This window comes from Panthera uncia, chromosome B4, assembly GCF_023721935.1.
Source record: "Panthera uncia isolate 11264 chromosome B4, Puncia_PCG_1.0, whole genome shotgun sequence".
Lineage (NCBI taxonomy): Eukaryota > Metazoa > Chordata > Mammalia > Carnivora > Felidae > Panthera > Panthera uncia.
In genome coordinates this window covers 10,892,389-10,913,002 of record NC_064809.1, presented here as the reverse complement: position 1 = coordinate 10,913,002, position 20,614 = coordinate 10,892,389, and the positions used below count along the sequence as shown (strand labels likewise).

The 20,614-nt window shown below is 41.7% G+C and overlaps 1 protein-coding gene across 4 annotated transcripts in view; it reads right to left on the bottom strand.

The window, feature by feature from the left end:
• Positions 1-4,844: 4,844 nt before the first annotated feature.
• The window catches only part of DHTKD1 (dehydrogenase E1 and transketolase domain containing 1), a 51,770-nt gene continuing 36,000 nt past the window's right edge, over positions 4,845-20,614 (bottom strand). The window contains exons 11-17 of one of the 4 annotated variants that reach the window (XM_049626832.1): positions 15,877-16,027; positions 13,948-14,108; positions 12,725-12,889; positions 10,009-10,091; positions 9,504-9,673; positions 7,718-7,803; positions 4,845-6,798 (exon numbers count right to left, since the gene is read on the bottom strand). In XM_049626832.1, the coding sequence (XP_049482789.1) occupies positions 6,697-6,798; positions 7,718-7,803; positions 9,504-9,673; positions 10,009-10,091; positions 12,725-12,889; positions 13,948-14,108; positions 15,877-16,027 (918 nt within the window). In that variant the 3' untranslated portion in view covers positions 4,845-6,696. The other 3 variants (XM_049626834.1, XM_049626831.1, XM_049626833.1) reach the window with 3 other exon arrangements.

The following is a 20,614-nucleotide window of genomic DNA, read 5'->3' as shown; positions in this document are numbered from 1 at the left end:
CGATGAGGCCCAGGCAGTTGGCAGCCGGCGCGGCGGATGTCCCAGCGCGTTGCCATGGCTACCGCCGGCGCTCCTGTGGGCGTGCTCCCGCGTTGCTGCGGACTTCGGGAGCTTGGGCGAGACCATGGCGGCTGGAGCCTTTCTTGCGTGAGCTCGTCTGCGAGCTTGGTGTCAAGCAGTGGCGGTTTCCTCGACCGCCTGGTCCGGCCCAGGCCTCCCGGGCGCCCCGCGCGACGGGTCAAGACCCGGCCAAAGCGGCCGCCCGAGGGTCGCGGCCCTGAGACGTGGAGCTAAGCCGTCCGGAGAACCAGTGTTGACCCTAACAGCCTTTTTTATTTTGCTCCCGCCTTATCGGAACTTCTTGGAAGCTTTCAAAAATCTGTGACACTTTGGCTATGGTTAATAGCTTATGAACTTTCCACTATTACACGTGATCCTTCTTCAGCTTCTCTGACATACAGAGATCAGGATTTTGTCCTCTTTACCCTTCCTGGACAGCGTGGTGTAAAGGAAAGCAATCCTAGAAATCAGCCAGCCCCACAGTTTAATCCCTCCTCTCCTTCTTAATGCCTTTAGGCAATTAACCTTTCTGAGCTACATCAGTAAAATAAGGATAATAGCTGCGAACTACAGGTGTGAAAATTAAAGGACAAGATTGACACACAGAAGCCGTTCAAATGTACTTCCTAACTCAATTTTAACCCCCTGCAGTGTAACTTCTGCTCTAACTTCTAATAAAACAAGCTATTTCAAAGGCCACTAATGACCCATAATCACCAAATCCAATGATCTGTTCTAATGCTTAGATCTGTGTCCAAGAAGGAAACAAATTATTCGTGTGTGTGTGTGTGTGTGTGAGAGAGAGAGAGAGAGAGAGAGATTTTTCTCCTTGACCAAACCCCATCCAGCCTCCTATGAGCCCTTTCTCCACTAGGCTTTACCTTGGACTAGAGAGACTAAAACAGAAACAAAATTTCTGACAGCTCCATCCCTAAGATGACATTAGCTCTCCCTTAGAGAATCTGCCTTGGAAAACTCAAAACTGCCAGAAGAATTTACCAACACCTGAAGATAAGGGTTTCTGTCTCCCAGACTCTGAGGAGGGTAGGAGCCTAACTTCCATAAGCACCAGCTAACAAACCCACAAGGGTGTCACATGGACCAATCCTTCCTCCTTCCAGCTCTCTGTAATTTTTCACTTCCCTGACTCTACTGAGCCCCACCCACCCCCTCCCTGTTCCTTTAATTTCCGTTTAAAACTCCAGTTGCCTCTGTACAAATTAAAGTTGAGTTCAGTTCACTCTGGACTCTCTTTTCTTTTTTTTTTTATTATATGAAATTTATTGTCAAATTAGTTTCCATGCAACACCCAGTGCTCATCCCAAAAATACCCTCTTCAATGCCCATCACCTACCCTCCCCTCCCTCCCACCGCCCATCAACCCTCAGTTTGTTCTCAGTTTTTTTTTTAATTTTTTTTTTTAACGTTTATTTATTTTTGAGACAGAGAGAGATAGAGCATGAACGGGAGAGGGTCAGAGAGAGAGGGAGACACAGAATCTGAAACAGGCTCCAGGCTCTGAGCTGTCAGCACAGAGCCCGATGCGGGGCTCGAACCAACGAACTGTGAGATCTTGACCTGAGCTGAAGTCGGACGCTTAGCCGACTGAGCCACCCAGGTGCCCCTGTTCTCAGTTTTTAAGAGCCTCTTATGCTTTGGCTCTCTCTCCCACTCTAACCTCTTTTTTTTTTCTTTTTTTTTTCCTTCCCCTCCCCCATGGGTTTCTGTTCAGTTTCTCAGGATCCACATAAGAGTGAAAATATATGGTATCTGTCTTTCTCTGTATGGCTTATTTCACTTAGTATAACTCTCTCCAGTTCCATCCACATTGCTACAAAGGGCCATATTTCATTCTTTCTCATTGCCACATGGTACTCCATTGTATGTATAAACCACAATTTCTTTATCCATTCATCAGTTGATGGACATTTAGGCCTTTTCCACATTTTGGCTATTGTTGAGAGTGCTGCTATAAACATTGGGGTACAAGTGCCCCTATGCATCAGTACTCCTGTATCCCTTGGGTAAATTCCTAGCAGTGCTACTGCTGGGGGTCATAGGGTAGGTCTATTTTTAATTTTTTGAGGAAACTCCACACTGTTTTCCAGAGTGGCTGCACCAGTTTGCATTCCCACCAACAGTGCAAGAGGGTTCTCGTTTCTCCACATCCTCACTAGCATCTATAGTCTCCCGATTTGTTCATTTTGGCCACTCTGACTGGCGTGAGGTGACATCTGAGTGTGGTTTTGATTTGTATTTCCCTGATGAGGAGCGACGTTGAGCATCTTTTCATGTGCCTGTTGGCCATATCGATGTCTTCTTTAGAGAAGTGTCTATTCATGTTTTCTGCCCATTTCTTCACTGGATTGTTTTTTGAGTGTGGAGTTTGGTGAGCTCTTGGATACTAGCCCTTTTGGACTCTCTTTTCTACTGCAATAGTATACTACTGATTAACAGCTGTCCTGACCGGGGCGCCTGGGTGGCTCAGTCGGTTGAGCGTCCGACTTCGGCTCAGGTCACGATCTCGCGGTTCGTGAGTTCGAGCCCCGCGTCAGGCTCTGGACTGATGGCTCAGAGCCTGGAGCCTGCTTCCGATTCTGTGTCTCCCTCTCTCTCTGCCCCTCCCCATTCATGCTCTGTCTCTCTCTGTCTCAAAAATAAATAAACATTAAAAAAAAAAATTAAAAAAAAAAAAAGCTGTCCTGACCATTGTAACCCGTGTGGGGCATTATTTATCTTTGAACACACACACACACACACACATACACACACACACACACATACACACACACACACACACACACACACACACACGGCAATTTAGGCTGGGGATGCACAGGTCTCTGCTCTAATTGGGGTCATCTGGGATAGCTCCAAGGCTGGGGACTTGAATAATCAGAAGGCTCTCTCACAAGTGCAGCATTTGCAGCTGGCTGTGCGCTAAGACCTCAGCTGAAGCTGTCAGTTCCAGTATTTCCACAGTCCTTCTTCACATTGCCTGGGCTTCCTCACAACATGGCTGCTGGGTGCCAAGGGGGACCTTGTTAGTGACGCAACATCACTTTCAGTGTATCATATTCATAGAGGCACCCACAAAGTCCTGCTCAATCTCAAGAGAGGTGGAAGTTTGACTCTACCTCTAGGTGTGGTTGTGGCAAGGTTCTGGAAGGGCAGATGGAGCAAAATACTGCTCTAGCCACTTTGGGAAAATCCAGTTTGCCCTAGTTATAACCTCACATCCTATGACGTAATTCTTACCTCACTCTACTTTGTATTAATCATTTTCATCCTTGTCTAATCTTCCCTATTATCCATAAACTGCTAGATGGCATCATCTACAGTGACTTGCAAATGGTTGACTTACATACAGTTTTGACCCTAGATTATGAGGTAGTTTCATGAATATAATTTCCTTTCAGTAAAGATGTGTGAAATTGAAAGTCTAATTGACAGAAGGAAAGTTGTTTGCAACTTCTCTTTACTTTCTATTTCTGCTACGACTCTATCTTTCAAGTAAGAGCCTGGAATAAACTTTGACACTCTAGATCACTGCTGTGAATTACCCTTTCAACATCCCTCAGTCTTTCTGCTACTACGTGCTACTCAGGACTTTTTCTTGTATAACCACAATATGCCACCTAATCTACAGCTGTCAGGAATCTCACTCTACCTTGACATCCCACACTGTCTTAGTACATCCAACAAGAACATTTCTCCCTATGTGTAAAATACTTTGTCTTCTCAAATAGATGGTTAGTCCAACTGAGGACAAATGGCAAACCATGTTCTCTTTTCTTCCTGTGTATTTCTAATGTCCAGAACAATGCCATATATGCAGATGTCCAATAAACTATTGAGGAAATACCATTCTACTCTTACAGGGTCATTTCTTATTTTTGTTCAATTGTAGCCTGTTCTCCATATGAATCAGAGAAGACACAGGGAAACAGCTCTAGAGTAACACACTTTTACTAAAAGTTTTCTAAAATTAACTGATTTTGCAAATGTCAATTGGGGAAATGACAGTGTGCTTTAGACTGTTTTATCAGATTTAAATACAACCATGACAATGAACTACAACTTCCATAGAGTAATTTAGCAGTTGTTTATTTGTGTCATCATGGGTTATAAATATTGAGGATTTAAGCATGTTGTCCAAATGTCCTGAAAATGTGATGGTTTTAGCCTGAAACTTATGAGAAGCTGAAGATGAAAACCAAATACCCAAGTAAATCCAAGAGAAATGGAGGTGAAGCTTTTGGAACCCCAGGATCTAAAAGTCTTGACTCTTATCTGTGACTTCCTTCCTGTATAACCCCTAATTTCTTTCAACTGTATTTCCTCAGTTTTGTAGAAGGGATACGATTTCTATTGTCAGTCAAGGAATTTTTAAATAATAAAATTTCAGAGGTAATTACAGTCACGCTAAAAGAGGTTATGCTTTAGAATATTTTCCTCATAGTATGCAGACAGAAAACTGAGCAAAATGGTTCTTTTTTAAAATGGTTTATTTATGTTTGAGAGAGAGACAGAGCAAGTATGGGAGGGGCAGAGACAGAGGGAGACAGAGGATCTGAAGCCGGCTCCACGCCGACAGCAGAGAGCTCAATGCAGGGTTCGAACTCACGAACCATGAGATCATGACCTGAGCTGAAGTCGGACACTCAACCAACTGAGTCACTCAGGCGCCCCCCCACCTCTTTTTTAATGTTTTATTTATTTTTGAGAGATAGAGAGAGCGAGTAGGGGAGGGGCAGAGAGAGAAGGAGACAGAGGAAAAATGGTTCTTAAGGAAGAAAAATTTATTTTACAATGAATATGTCACCTGAGACAAAATGAACATTTTTTTCATGGTTGTTAAAATTTCTATTCACTGAATACCCCATTTAAGTCTGCTCTTCATTGAACATGAACTTAATTAGCATAGATATAACAGGATACAAATATCACATTATCGAATTTCTCTGAGAAATATAATAAAATATTTTTATTTTACTTTGTGATTATATTTTTATCCCATACTTTCTAATGAGAGTATTTGATTTGGAATCCTTTAAATGGTCCCTTCCTACAAAGTGATTCAAGATGCTGACCCATGTTGCAATCATGATTGAGAGTAAGAAGGTTAAGATACAGGAGACATCTTCTTTTTCAGAAGACACATTTGATGGCTCAAGGTGGAGAAGTGTAATAAGATACCAGAGATGAAAAGTTAGAAATTTGGAGAAATCTAAACTGAACTTTAAAAAAATGAAAAAAACAAACCAGTTTTCCATCTCATTATGTGCTTAAACTTTGAAATGTTTAGCCAAGAGATCTGAAAAACATGACAGTGCTTTTATGTTTTTCCAGTTCAGTATACCACACTGAAAACCATTCTCATTAAAAGGACCTTTGTAATTTTACCGATTTACATGCGTGGCACAAAGTTACGTGATTTATAAGGCTTGGCACAGGAAGGAAGCATTAAGGTGCATAGGGATACAAAAAGGATGTGAGTTTTACAGAAATATTAAATCAATACACTAACGCATACGTTTAAGATGTGAATCATGAATCCACTCCTGTGGCCAGAATAACCTACACATCGATTCTGAAAGACATTACCAGCTGCCAGGAAAAGTGCCCCAGCATGTCCTCCATCACCTCTGAGAAAAATGTCATGGCACAAGAATGGTAGATGGCCGAGTCTCTGCAGCACCAAGCCACGTAAAGCTACACCATTTGCTGCCGTTTAGTTATGTTTCCACAAAGTGTCAGAAGTAACAGACTGGGTTGGTGATCTCTGTAAATCCCCAAGTACCTGGTGCTGGGAAGTCTCCAGCATCAAAGTTAAAAAGCTCCTTAAACACTGCGAATGAACATCACATCACGTTGTCATACCTTTTAGAAGTAAGACTGACTGACCAGGAGCTGAAATCCCCACATCAGATACCCAAAGTCAATTAAAAATATCAAGATAACAATTTAGGGGGGGAAAGATACTATGTAGCCCACAAATCAATTTCATTGTAGCTAAAACTCCTTAATAATACTGTGCAAAAAAATTATACATCCAGAGAGTTGTATTGAATGGGATGGATATATAAGGACAACGGGTGAAAACAACTATCCTGAAAAACACGAATCAGGACTAATATGGTTTTGCTGCAGCATTTGGTGAAACATTCTTCACAGTGGCTGGAAAGCAGCACTAGATATTACGTCAAAAGAAAATATTGATAGTCACAATGGCAGAATTAATGAAGTGACACGCATCAAGCAAACGGAGAAGTAATGTTGAGGTCATCTGGATGGAGCTGCAAATTCCAGCTAACGAACTTTTCCTGGGCATATATAGTGAGAAAGAGTGGCCTAAAAAAATCTGGTTCATTGAATTAGCTCTACAACTCAGAACCAAAACAAAACACTGCTGTACCTTTAAGGCTACAATGGACTGGTCAGATTCATGTATTCATGGATAATTCATGCCCTTGGCTATTCCACATATTCTGATTAAACTGCCCCCATGAATCCCAACATCTTAGAGGAACATAGGCTTTTCATGTTACCTAATGGAAGGGGAGAGTACAGAAGCAAGCCTTTCTTCTCACGGAAGTTTTCTTAAAGGAAGTAGTAGTGATTGGAAGGACACCATCAAGCAAAGGTCTTGGTGAGGACATCTTCATGCTGCTGCAGGTGAAGGGCGCCAATTCCTACAGCGGGTGCTGGCAAAGGGGGTCGGCTCACGAGACGGAGCTGTCATTGGAGCAGAAAAGAAATAAAATGGCATTTGAACCTGATGAGAGCCCTGCTTCCTTCTCCCAAGGCAGTCCATGCATTTCTCTTAGCTTGTTTAACCACAAATCACCTTTTGGGCAAAATAACAAGTTACCTAGAATAGACTGGAAGGAGATATTTGTCACGACTAAAAACTAAATTCCAGGCACCATGAGGTGAGATGAATTCTTGAATTATGTCCTGTTCTTCAGTAATTATTAGTTGGTTTAACCTGCAGATTTTCCTAAATTAGAACTATCTATAGGTGAAAATGACTTGCGCCCAGCAAACTAGTAACAAATGTGTAAACTGAGTCCTGATCGAAGCAGAATAGGAAGATAAACAGAAGCACATTTGCTCTTCTCATTGTTCTTCCCTTTCTACAGCATGATCAGGAAGAATTTGGCCTTTGATGGATGCCAGCTATGCAGATGAGCCTGGGACAAGCGTTACCGGGCACCTTTTCTCCCACATTGTAAAATAAACCCGCTCATCACCCTGCTCCCCAGGGCTGGATACTGAGCTTTGGGACAAGGCTTCTGAATGGACTAATGGGAAAAGTAGATGACAGGGAAGGGCTTTTACTGTTTGAAGGATAATCATTTTTTTCTTACATGATACTAGCATGTACACATATGTGTCTTTCTTGATAAACATGCAACATTTTATTCTGAGAAAAGAGCCTAAAATTAGATTTTATGTTTTTGTTTATCTTTAAAACAACTGGAGGGCGCTTGGGTGGCTGAGTTGGTTAAACACCCAACTTTGGCTCAGATCATGGGTTCACAGTTCATGGGTTCCAGCCCTTCATCAGGCTCACAGGGGACAAACACATTTCTTGGCACTCCAGGAGAAATAACACACATACACAAAACATTATAAGACAGAAAGCCATTACCTTGCAGGCCAGTTGCTTTTCAAACCTGGGAGAAACAAAGCACCATGGACCCATGTTCTGAGGCTCCTCCTGACTCCAAATAAAATCTATAACAGAAGAAAGTTCATTTCAGTATTCCAGGTAAATGTACAATAACACGCACACACACACACACACACACACACACACACACTCTATACATACATATATATATATATATGTATATAAACACACAGTGAGTACATACATACACTATGTATCTACACACACAGACACATCATATCCATTTTTATACCCATATGTACCATATATAGTGTGTATGTATGGATAGCTCTCCTCAAGTAAATATACGCCTTTCCAATATGGCATAGTGTTACTTGGCTTTTGTTTTTTTGTTTTTTTGGGTTTTTTTGACAAATGCATTGTCGTGTATCCAGCACCTCACTTGTGATACAGAAAAATTCTATCAATCCCCCAAATTCCCTCAACCTGGCCCTTTCAAGGCAACCCCTCCACCCACCCAACCTCTGGCAACCACTGATCTTTCCTCTCTCCCTATAGTTTATGCCTTTTCCAGAACATCAGATAAATGGAATCATATTATGTAGCCTTTGGTTCTGGCTCCCTTGAACTGGCAAAATCCATTTGTGATTTTGCCTGTAGCCATAGGTCACGCTCTTATTCCTGAGCAGTAGGTATTGTAAGAATGTAACATGGATTATGTATCCATCCGCAGGTTGAAGGATGTGCTGGTAGCTTGGGGCAATTATGGATGAAGCTGCTATAGACATTTTTCTGTGAACATGTTTTCATTCCTCTTGGACAAATACCTCCAAGTGAACCGCTGGGCTGTACGGTAACTCTGTGTGTAACCTTGTAAGGAACTGACACATGTTTCCAGAGCGACTACACCAGTTTCCATTCCTTCCTGCAGTGAATGCAGGTTCCGGGTGCTTTGCTTCCTCATCAGCCTTGGATACAATTAATACTTATTGTTTTAATTTGAGCCATTCTAATAGGTGTGTAGTCGTATCTCATTTGGGTTTCACTTGCATCTCCCTTATCACTGATTATAGTTGTGCATCTTTTTTTTAATGGTTGTTTGCCCTCCCATTCTTTGGTTCAAATCTTTTGCACATTTTAAAAACTTGGATTATTTGTTTTTCTTACTGTTGAGTTTTGGACACTCTCTGAACAATCTGCATAGTCCTTTGTCACATATGTATTTGCAAATACTTTCTCCCAGTCTGCGTCTTGTCTTTCCATTTGCTCTGCAACACCTTTCAGCAATGCAAAAGCTTTCGCTTTGATAAAGTCCAATTTTTCTGTTATCTGATGTTCTTTTAGTGTTACATCTAAGAACTTTTTGCCTAACGGAAGGCCACGAAGGTTTTCTCCTAGAAGTTTTAGAGTTTTACGTTTTACATTTAGGTCTGTGATCTTGAGTTAATTTCTGTACCCAATGCATAGAGATGTCCAGTTATTCCAGTCCAATTATTGCAGCCAAAAAAAAAAGCCTTGCCTTTTACAGTTACATCAATTTATCCAAAGTAATATTATAGCAGAGATTACCTCCAGCCTCTCAAGAAATGACATGTCTTAAGTGAGAGAAGGGGAGACTGAAGGGATACCAGAAAAGACAAGGAGACATTGGCTCTAGCAGTATTTTTTTTTTTTTCATATTTCTAGACTCCAAGGTTGTTTCCTAATGACTCTCTCTGCCCCCAAACCTCTTTTCACATGAGATAGCTGGACTAGGTTTCAGGTATCTGAATCCAGAAGAATCCCAACAAGACCAGTGCCATACCTTTAACATGTTTGTATTTGCTCATCTCTTGCTGTAACGAATCCACTGGGAAAGGACAGAGTTCTTCTAATCGGATGATGGCAAAGTCACCCTTCTTGGCCTCCAAGGATTCTCTTTGCTTCAGCAGAGCATAGAAATGTTTGCCACAGCAGAACACTAGACTCTTAACACTGTTGGGTAGAAAAGGGACAATGTGGTAGAGGAGAAATGTCTGAAAGAATTGTATCAGAAAAGGAGGAAACCACGAAGATGAAAATGCTTCATTACTGAAGGAGTGGGGGTCTCTGTAGTTGGGTTCAGTCTCATGCTGTGCCCTGGCAAGTCTTATCCAGCAATGTATGCCTCTTCCGCACATATTCTAACTCCTACCCCATGGATGCAAAGGACTTTCTTCTATCAGGATACTGAAGATTTGGGTCACTTTGGGCTCCTTAACATGAACTAGTTTTCCCACTAATTAAAATTCTACCGCAGAGTATGAAAACGGAGATACACATCAAATTACTTTTTGGGATCCACAGATGAATCACCAATGACCGGCTTGAATGTTGTTCCTGGTGCCATTTCGTGAAGACTTGATACGGCTGCCTAAGGAGAGGGAAAAAGGCCACAAATCTAGCAGCTGAAAGCAAGCAGCCGAAGGTGCCTTACTTATAAGGGATCTTTACCAAGAAATAACAACAAATTTCCCTCCTAGCATTATATGTAAACATGTGTACTAATAAGCACAATATCTTTCCCAAAAATATCAATTCTGTATATTTCAGAATAAAATTATTTGTTCAAAGTGACTTAAAATTGCCTATTGTCTGATGGCACAATAACATTTTAAGAATCAACATTTCAGTTCAATCACACTTTAATATCCATCAAAAGTATGCTTTAATTTCTTGGAATTGGAGAGGACAGTGCATGGAATCTGTGAATGAAAACAGCTAAGCCAGGGCAATGATTTCTGTCTTTAGGATTTTAACCATAATTTATAAGTGGAACCTAATGAGTCACAGAACAAACCAGGAACAATACACAAACATTTCTGTGATGAAAAGAAATGGTATTAAGGAGTTCAATTTAAATAAGTACTTGTTGCAAAGAACTCAAAATAGATCATTAATGAGGGTAAGGTTGGGGAGTGGATTCCATTTCCTCATCTAGTTCATTTCCCTACAGTCTAGTCCCAACTGGGAAGGTGACACTTTGACTGGGCCACTGATAGGCAGCCTCGCTGACGCAAGACACTGTGATGTAACCTAAAAAAATAATATTAGCGAAGAGAATAAAATAAAAATGAATATATATTATAAAATAAAATGTATTATATTTATATATTACATGAGTTATAAATAGATACATTATATATAAATATATATTCTTTATTTATTCTTGTTGCTCAATAATGCACAATAGAATCAATCTTTCTCCATCCTGAACCAGAGCCCTTGGTCAGCTCACACTTCCTATGGTGGGAATCAAAAGGGGCTGGAGGGGCACCTGGCTGGCTCAGTCAGTAGAGCATGTGACTCTCGATCTCTGTTCAAGCCCCGCATTGGGTAAAGAGCTCACTAAGAAAAAAAAAAAGGAGCTGGAGTTGAGAGCTGGGTGGGAAATTGGCGTAGAATTTAGGTACCACTTGACAGGCAAACTCCCTAGAGCCCCGAGTCGTGTTTGTCACATGGTAAGTCATCTCCAAATGGGCCATGGAAACAAAGAGTGGACTTCTATTCTGCTAGATCACTTGTACCTACTGGTACAGTAGCTAATTTTCAGGAAGAAATCAGACTTCAATAACGGTGGTACTCACTTTCAATTACTAAAAGGACTTATATGTTTAAGGAAGATAGTTAACTACTTAATAAGAGTACATTTTGCTTGAAAATCTGTAGGAAAGCTATTGATATTTTAAAGGCTCCAGAGCAAGGCCTCACTTATTTCATAAGTTATAGATTAGACATGGGGAGAGGAGTGGACAACAACTAGGGCCAGAATTAAATCTAACTCTCAGTTACAAACAGCAAAAGAAATTCTCAATAAAATTTCCGATAGTTCATTCAATACTTAGTAACACACATATATTATATTTAATATGATTATACTCTTTTAGAGCCATGATTGAGGGAGCAGGTGACAATCTTGCAAGTACAGTGAAAGTTGGGTGAAGAATCCCAGGTGTACATATTTCTAGAAATAAATTAATGTGTATTATGACTTGGCCCCTTTCACGTTGCCATTTCAAAATATCTGTCTCAGGGGCTCCTGGGTGGCTTAGTCAGTTAAGCATCTGACTTCGGCTCAGGTCACGATCTCACAGTTAGTGAATTTGAGCCCCTGCATCGGGCTCTGTGCTGACAGCTCAGAGCCTGGAGCCTGCTGCAGATTTTGGGTCTCCCTCTCTCTCTGCCCCTCCCCCACTTATGCTCTGTCTCTCTCTCTTTCTATCTCCCAAATGAATAAACATTAAAAATTTGGGGGGCGCCTGGGTGGCTCAGTCGGTTGAGCGTCCGACTTTGGCTCAGATCATGATCTCTCATTTTGTGGGTTCGAGCCCCGCGTCGGACTCTGTGCTGACAGCTCAGAGCCTGGAGCCTGTTTCAGATTCTGTGTCTCCTTCTCTCTCTGACCCTCCTGCATTCATGCTCTGTCTCTCTCTATCTCAAAAAAAATAAAAATAAACGTTAAAAAAAAATTTTTGTAATTAAAAAAATTAAAAGATGTTTCTAAAAATTTGTTTTAATGTTTATTTTTGAGAGCCAGAGTGAGACAGTGCGAGCAGGAGAGGGGCAGAGAGAGAGGGAGACAGAATCTGAGGAAGGCTCCAGGCTCTGAGCTGTCAGCACAGAGCCCAACACGGGGTTCGAATTCATGATCCGTGAGATCATCACCTGAGCCAAAGTTGGACACTTAACCAACTGAGCCACCCAGGCGCCCCTAGATGTTTCTGTTTAAATACAATGAGACACAAAGGGAGGGGGGGGGGGGGGGGTTAAATAGGTGATGGGGATTAAGGAACGCACTTGTCATGATGAGCACCAGGTGATGTATATGGAAGTGCTGAATCACTATATTGTACACCTGAAACTAATGTAACACTGTGTTAACTGGAATCAAAATTTTTAAAAGGCCAAAACGTTTTAAATAAGTAACATTAGATACAGAAAATAGAGGCAAATGCATATAAAAACGACAGAAGGAGAAAGGCTTCCTAACCAGTTGTTTCTACTTACAGGGAACCTGAGTAACATCTTCGGAGAAGCAACAATGAGGGGTTTTCGGAAATTCCGGACCATCTGTCTCCTGAGCAAGTGGAAATACTGTGCAGGAGTAGTTGGGTGTACCACGAACATGTTCACTGTGTCTCCATCCACCCCCTCTTCTACACTGTCACACATCTGGGAGTGAAATGAAAGAAATAAGCAAATGTTCCGATCATCTAATTGAATCATAAGGACACAGCTGTCCTAAGGGAAACCCATCTGTATACTCATGACTCCCAAACGATGTCTTCCGCATACTCGTCCTATATTTCTTCCCAAAACTGTAGTTTTGTATTTCACATGCAGTCTTTAACTAACCTTCAGTTTATTTATTTCTGTAATCCACTTTTTATAAAATCATTTTTCTGTATTATTACCTATCAACATAACTATCCATCTATCTACTGTTCTACAGTAGACTAAACCGTCATCTAGCTATACATTTATCTGCACATATGCTAAAATAACTAATGATATTCATGCACTTAGGATAATGTGTACAGATTACACATCTGTGACCTGTACGTGGACACACGTCTCCATTTACCCTGAAATGCATCAGCAGATAATACAGATTTATAGATAGAAGAATGATAGATGAGTAAATGTGATAAAAACAAGTACAGTATAATAAAATATTAGTGGTAGAATCTAAGGGATTGGCATATGAATGTTCACTGTAAAATTTTATAACTTTTCTGTATGTTTGAAAATTTTCTTAATACTAGGAAGTCATATGCATAAAAAGACATAGGTAATGATCCTTACCAAATATTAACTGTGGTTATTTCTGCATGATTATTGAAACATTTTTTAATGATCATGAATCACTTTATAAAAAATACTATAGTTACTCAAAAATAATTTTTTAGGTAAAAATACAGGCTAGGCCACACTCTGAAGAATCTGATCTGGTGTTGGTCCCTGGATCTCTATTTACAAAAAGCTCTGTAGATGATTTTCATTATCAGCATGGTTTAGAAACCACTGATCTTTTCCATACAAGAACCACTTTTTTGCCATAAAACCACGACACTAATATACCCAAGGCATCATGTTGATAAAGAATACTGGCAGTGCATTAAACCCGTTTCATTCAGATACTACAAGGCCTTACAGTTTAAGGTACATATTAAGTATTCACAGGAGGTAGGTCTCTTTCAAAGCACCTAGGAAGCAGGGAGCGGACATACCTGCAAGAAACGCTCTATGCGACAAGAGGAGTGGTCGGGTCCAGCCCCGTCATACCCGTGGGGAAGCAGGATAACAATGCCGCTCTGAAGGAGCCACTTGGCCTCCCCTGGGAAAGCACGTGACAGGGAGTGAGAACTCTCCGAAGCAGGAACAGAACCGTCTGATGTGACGGGATAGTGACACAAACGTTACTTTGCCGTCTGATCCCCTAGAGTCGTTTTTCCATTCTGTGTGCTTTCCAGCAGTGTTACGCGCTTAGGAGGACAATGTCCATCTTACCGGCTGAAACCCTATATGACACACTCACTGAACGGGCTGTGGCAGATGAGAGACAAATCACGAGGTGAATGTACCGGTTTCAAGGACAGCATGGGCCACTCTGCTTCCTTTGCAGCACGACTCCTACTGAGCACTGGTGGCTCTTGTCTTCCCCCCACAGCACCAATTACAACACAGCCCACTGTCCTCAGGCTGCAAGTGTGGACACTTCTGGATAGTCCCTGGCCATGTCAAAGTCCAGTCTCCTCAAGGCACTTTTCTTCCCTACAACCACAAGGTCACAGAGAAACACGGCCAGAGGGACGACTGGAGTGCAAAGAATCCAAAGGGGTTGGTTACCCCCCGAAAATGGGGTGATGGGGACTCACACTTGTACTTTGCATACTCTGATTTTTATAATAAGTACGTTCTGCTTGTGTAAATGATTATTAAAAACAATAAGGGAGCACCTCGTTGGCTCAGTCAGTTAAGCATTGAACTTTGGCTCCGGTCACGATCTCAGGGTTTGTGAGTTCCAGCCCCTCTTCCAGTGGGTGAGCTGTAGCCCTGATTCCGGTGAGACCTGCTTCTCTCTCTCTCTCCCTCTCTGCCCCTCATGGGATTCTCCCTCTCTCTTTCTCCCTCTCTGCCCTTCATGGGATTCTCTCCCTCTCTGTCTGCCCCTTGCTCACATGTGCCCTCTCATAAAACAAAACAAAACAAAACAAAACAAAACAAAACAAAACAAGGGGTGCCCAGGTGGCTCAGTCAGTTAAGCCTCTGACTCTTTGGCTCAGGTCATGATGTCATGGTTTCGTGAGTTCGAGCCCTAGGTCGGGCTCTGTGTTGACAGTGCTGAGCCTACCTAGGATTCTCTCTCTCCCCCCCCCCCCCTCTCTACCCCTCCTCCACTCACACTGTCTCTGTCTCTTTCAAAATAAATAAACTTAAAAAAATTTTTTTAAACACAGAACAAAAAAATAAAGATGTCCCACTACCAGCTTTCAGATAGTTGAACATCCTTGGGTTGAGGGAAGTGGATTTTCTTTTCTTTCTTTCTTTCTTTCTTTCTTTCTTTCTTTCTTTTTCTTTTTAATATTTTTATTTAATTTGGAGATAGAGAGACAGAGACAGAGCATGAGCAGGGGAAGGGCAGAGGGAGAGAATCCGAAGCAGGCTCCAGGCTGAGCTGTGACATGGGTCTCGAACTTATAAGCTGCAAGATCATGACCTGAGCCGAGGTCAAAAGCTCAACTGACTGAGCCACCCAGGCGCCCCGAGGGAAGTGGATTTTCAAGGCTGCCATTCACTCTGACCACAAATCTCTACTATGTCCCCACTGCCTGCTCGGTATTCATGTCACAGTTATGCAACATGCCCCAAGTGCAGACCGCAAAGTCAAACTACCTAGGAGCTGGCAGGTACATGCCCTTCTCCCTACAGCCAAGCACACTGCCCTGGAGAAAGTTCTGCCTGTACAGTGACTGAGTGGCCCCTAGCCCTCCAGCAGCTTCTGTAACCATCCAATAGCTGCCATGCCCCAAGAGATGGCAGGGCAGCCCCTAACTCTCCTGAGGGGCTGTGGTAGAGCAGTTATGGCCCCGTCTCATTCATGTTTCCCCACGAGGCTGGTGCTATACACCATTCCACATGCATATGCTGACACCCACCTCCAGAGATGAACGTGTCAAAGATGATCTGAGCACCATTGAAGAAATCGCCAAACTGAGCCTCCCAGATGGGCAGTAACCTGGGGCTTTCGATGCTCATCCCATATTCAAATCCCAGGACAGCCTCTTCTGACAGCGGGCTGTTGCTGATCTAATTAATACAAAGGAAAAGAACAGAAACACTGTCATGGCAAGGAAAGCTGGGGACATAGATCAGTCAAGGTAAAGCGTCACAAACCTCTCAAAAAGGAGGAAGGGCACAGAGGGGAGCTTTCTTTACAGTTATCTCCTCATTTCTTGAGAAAGGACATCTACTGCCCCCTGTGAGTGACGCATGTGGGGGAAGGTGGCTCAAGGAAAGGAGGAGAAGAATGCAACGTGGGCAGTAAAATTGATCTTTAAGGATAAGCAAAATTAACTTCTTAGATGATCTACCTTGATTGGTTAGAGTAAAACTGTGTCATACAAGCTTTTAAAAAACATATCACAAAGCAAAGGGGGAAAGTTACCAAAAGAAGGCCTACCTTTGGTTAGAATCCATTATTCTAATATCCTATCTGCACAATAAATCAAAAGAACCGTCACAGCATGTTAAGATAAAAAAAGAAAAGCAGAACACAAAATTAGATCTCTGAGGAGGCAAAAGAGGACAATTAAACGCAACGTGATTCTACTCAGTCGTATGACCACATGGGTGGATCTAGAGGGTACGATGCTAAGTGAAACAAGTCAGACAGAGATGGACAAAAACTATATGATTGTGCTTAAGAGAAACAAAAAGACAAACAAAAGTGGAAACAGACCCATAAACACAGAGAACAAACTGGTGATTGTGGAGGGAGGAGGAGCGGGGAATGGGCAAAATGGGTGGAAGAGTGTGGGAAGTACGGACTTCCAGCCATGGAATGAGTAAGTCACAGGGATGAAAGGTACAGCATAGGGAGCATCATCAATGATATCGTAATAGCGTTGTTAGGTGACAGACGGTAGCTACACTTGTGAGCAAAGCATAACACAAATAGACCTGTCAAACCACTATGTTGTACACCTGAAACTAACACAACTTTGTGTGTCAACTATACTTCAATCTAAAAAATAATAAAATAGGGGCACCTGGGTGGCTCAGTCGGTTGTGTCTGACTCTTGATTGCAGCTCAGGTCATGATCTCACCATTTGTGGGAATTTTACCCTTTAAGCTAGTAGCGTCTAGCTTCTGTTCTCACTGCTCCACTAAAATAGCTGTACGTGAAGTCAACTCTTGACTTTCCAGTGGCTAAATCCAATGGCCATGTTATTCTTCCTCATATTTGACTTCTTTCTTCTTCAGGTCATGACACACTGACTCCCTGTTCTCCTCCTCCTCTGGATGCTCTCTAGGGAAATACTTTTCCCCTGCCAGCCCCTTAGAAGCTGTTTTTCCCAGGACCCTATCCCTTGGCCCTCTTCCCATTCTGCTCTCTCCCAGGGAGATTCTCCCACCCTTGTGGTTTCAATCACTTCACCCTGATGATGTCCAAACCTGTATCTCAAGATAAGATTCCTTCATTAAGTCCAGACATACATATCTAATTGCCTTTCTGTAATGGACAGAAACTTGTATGTTACTCAGCCACCTCAAAGTCAAATGTTCAAAACTGAATCCATCAGCTTTCCTTACCAAACCTGTTCCCCCTCTTTATATTTGGGTGAGTATCACCATCATATAGCAATTGTCCAAGTCAGGAAGCCAGGAGATAAGCGAGACTAGTCTTCCTCACTCCCTCCATCTACCGCTAAGTCCCATAGTTGTTGTTTGGTAAATGTTCTCAAATCTGGTCCCATCTTCTGTCTGCACTGCTATTGCCCTCATTCAGGTCCATGTGATTTCCTGCCTAGACTATTGAGAAGCCTCCTTAGAAATTGTCCTATTATGGGGCACCTGGGTGGCTCAGTCGGTTGAGTGTCTAACTTTGGCTCGGATCATGATCTCATGGTTTGTGGGTTCAAGTCCCATGTCAGGATTTGTGCTGACAGCACAGAGCCTGCTTTGGATTCTCTGTCTCCCTCTCCCTCTGCCCCTCCCCACTCACGCTGTCTCTTAAAAATAAATAAACATTAAAAAATTGTTTTAAAGAAAAAAAGAAATTGTCCTGTTATACCTCAATAAAGCTGGGTGGATACACCATCTGAAGTTCTCATCCATCTTCAGCTTCCAAAGTACCATGGGGAGGGTTCTTTCTGATACAAAAATCTGATCACCTGTTCAAAATTCCCCCATGGTTTCCGGCTTACATAACATTCCGAGTCTTTCACAAGGTGGGGAGTCTGGCCAGTCTCCTCTTCCTGACTCCTGTTTCCACTTTGCAACTTAACCTCCAGTCACATGAAGCTATTTGTAGTTCCTATCTTCTCACTTCACAGGCTTTGTAGGTATTATGGTGTCCACCTGGAATGTTCTCTCTATAGGCATCAGACTAGGCAACTTCTCATGTCCTTCCAGGCCCAGTTCAAATCTGGCTTCCCCTCCCAAGGTTTTCCTGACTTCCCAAGTAGATTCTCTGCACCTTCTCCTAAGCATTCATTGTCATTTGTACTCATGTATACACAAATCTACTTTCATTTCTTGGATTTATTAATCCTTTTATTTATTCCAAAATATACTTGAGATGGCTCATAAATATATATGATGTACAATGTGATGATGTAAATGTACACAGAGAGAAAGAAGATAAAGATTGAGACACAGAATAAAGGAGAAAGACAGCCTGGTGGCTTACAGTCACCAGAGGTCAGTGGCCTCCACCTCTTCCTGGGAGCCATTACTGACAGAAGAATGTGGCTCAATTGCAGAATTCACGGTACACACACCATAGAGACAAACCACTGCCCAGTCAACTTAGTCAGTACCAGGAGCAGTACCAAGAGCAAGCAGGAGTTCCTCCCAGGGTCCTTCATATAAAAGACATGGTTTTAATAGAGAAAAAAACTGAGGGTTGCTGGAGGGGTTGTAGGAGAGGGGATGGGCTAAATGGGTAAGGGGCATTAAGGCATCTACCCCTGAAATCATTGCTTCACTATATACTAACTAATTTGGATGTAAATTTTAAAAAATAAAAAATAAAGTTAAATTATAAAAAAATAAATTTAAAAAAAAGAAACAAAAGAAATGAACAAATAGAAAAAGACACACACAAAAACAGACTATTAAAGAAGAAACTAGTGGTAACCAGTTTTTACCACTTGTAAAAACTGGTTTTACCAGTGGGGCATGGTTTTACCAGTGGGGGATGCATGAAGTAGGTGAAGGGAATTAAGAGTACACTGATCTAAGATTAGTTGGCCATACATTTGTGGGTCCAATTCTGGAGTCTCTATACTATTCCATTGGTCTATGTGTATGTTTTTGTGCCAATACCATGTTGTCTTGATGATTACAGCTTTGTAGTAGAGGCTAAAGTCTGGGATTGTGATGCCTCCTACTCTGGTTTCCTTCTTCAATATTTCTTTGGCTATTCGGGGTCGTTTGTGGTTCCATACAAATTTTAGGATTGCTTGTTCTAGCTTCAAGAAGAATGCTGGTGCGATTTTGATTGGGATTGCATTGAATGTGTAGATTGCTTTGGGAAGTATTGACATTTTAACAATATTTATTCTTCCAATCCGTGAGCATGGAATGTTTTTCCATTTCTTTTCTTCAATTTCCTTCATAAGTTTTCTATAGTTTTCAGCATACAGATCTTTTACATCTTTGGTTAGGTTTATTCCTAGGTATTTTATGATTCTTGGTGAAATTGTGAATGGGATCAGTTTCTTTATTTCTCTTTCTGTTGCTTCATTATTGGTGTATAAAAATGCAACCGATTTCTGTACATTAATTTTGTATCCTGCGACTTTGCTGAATTCATGTATCAGTTCTAACAGACTTTTGGTGGAGTCTGTCAGGTTTTGCATGTAGAGTATCACGTCGTCTGCAAACAGTGAAAGTTTGACTTCATCTTTGCCAATTTTGATGCCTTTGATTCCTTTTGTTGTCTGATCGCTGATGCTAGCACTTCTAACACCATGTTAAACAACAGCGGTGAGAGTGGACATCCCTGTCGTGTTCCTGATCTCAGGGGGAAAGCTCTCAGTTTTTCCCCATTGAGGATGATATTAGCTGTCGGCTCTTCATAAACAGCTTTTATGATGTTTAAGTATTTTCTTTCTATCCCGACTTTCTCAAGGGTTTTTATTAAGAAAGGATGCTGTATTTTGTCAAATGCTTTTTCTACATCTATAGACAGAATCATACGGTTCTTATTTTTTCTTTTATTAATGTCATGTATCATATTAATTGATTTGCAAAAGAATATCCAATGGAAAAAAGACAGTCTCTTTAACAATGGTGTTGGGAGAACTGGACAGCAACATGCAGAAGGATGAAACTAGACCATTTTCTTACACCATTCACAAAAACAAACTCAAAATGGATGAAGGACCTGAATGTGAGACAGGAAACCATCAAAACCCTAGAGGAGAAAGCAGGAAAAAACCTCTCTGACCTCAGCTGCAGCATTTTCTTACTCGACACATCTCCAAAGGCAAGGGAATTAAAAGCAAAAATGAACTACTGGGACCTCATTAAGATAAAACGCTTCTGCACAGCAAAGGAAACAATCAACAAAACTAAAAGGCAACCAAGGGAATGGGAAAAGATATTTGCAAATGACATATCGGACAAAGGGCTACTATCCAAAATCTATAAAGAGCTCACCAAAC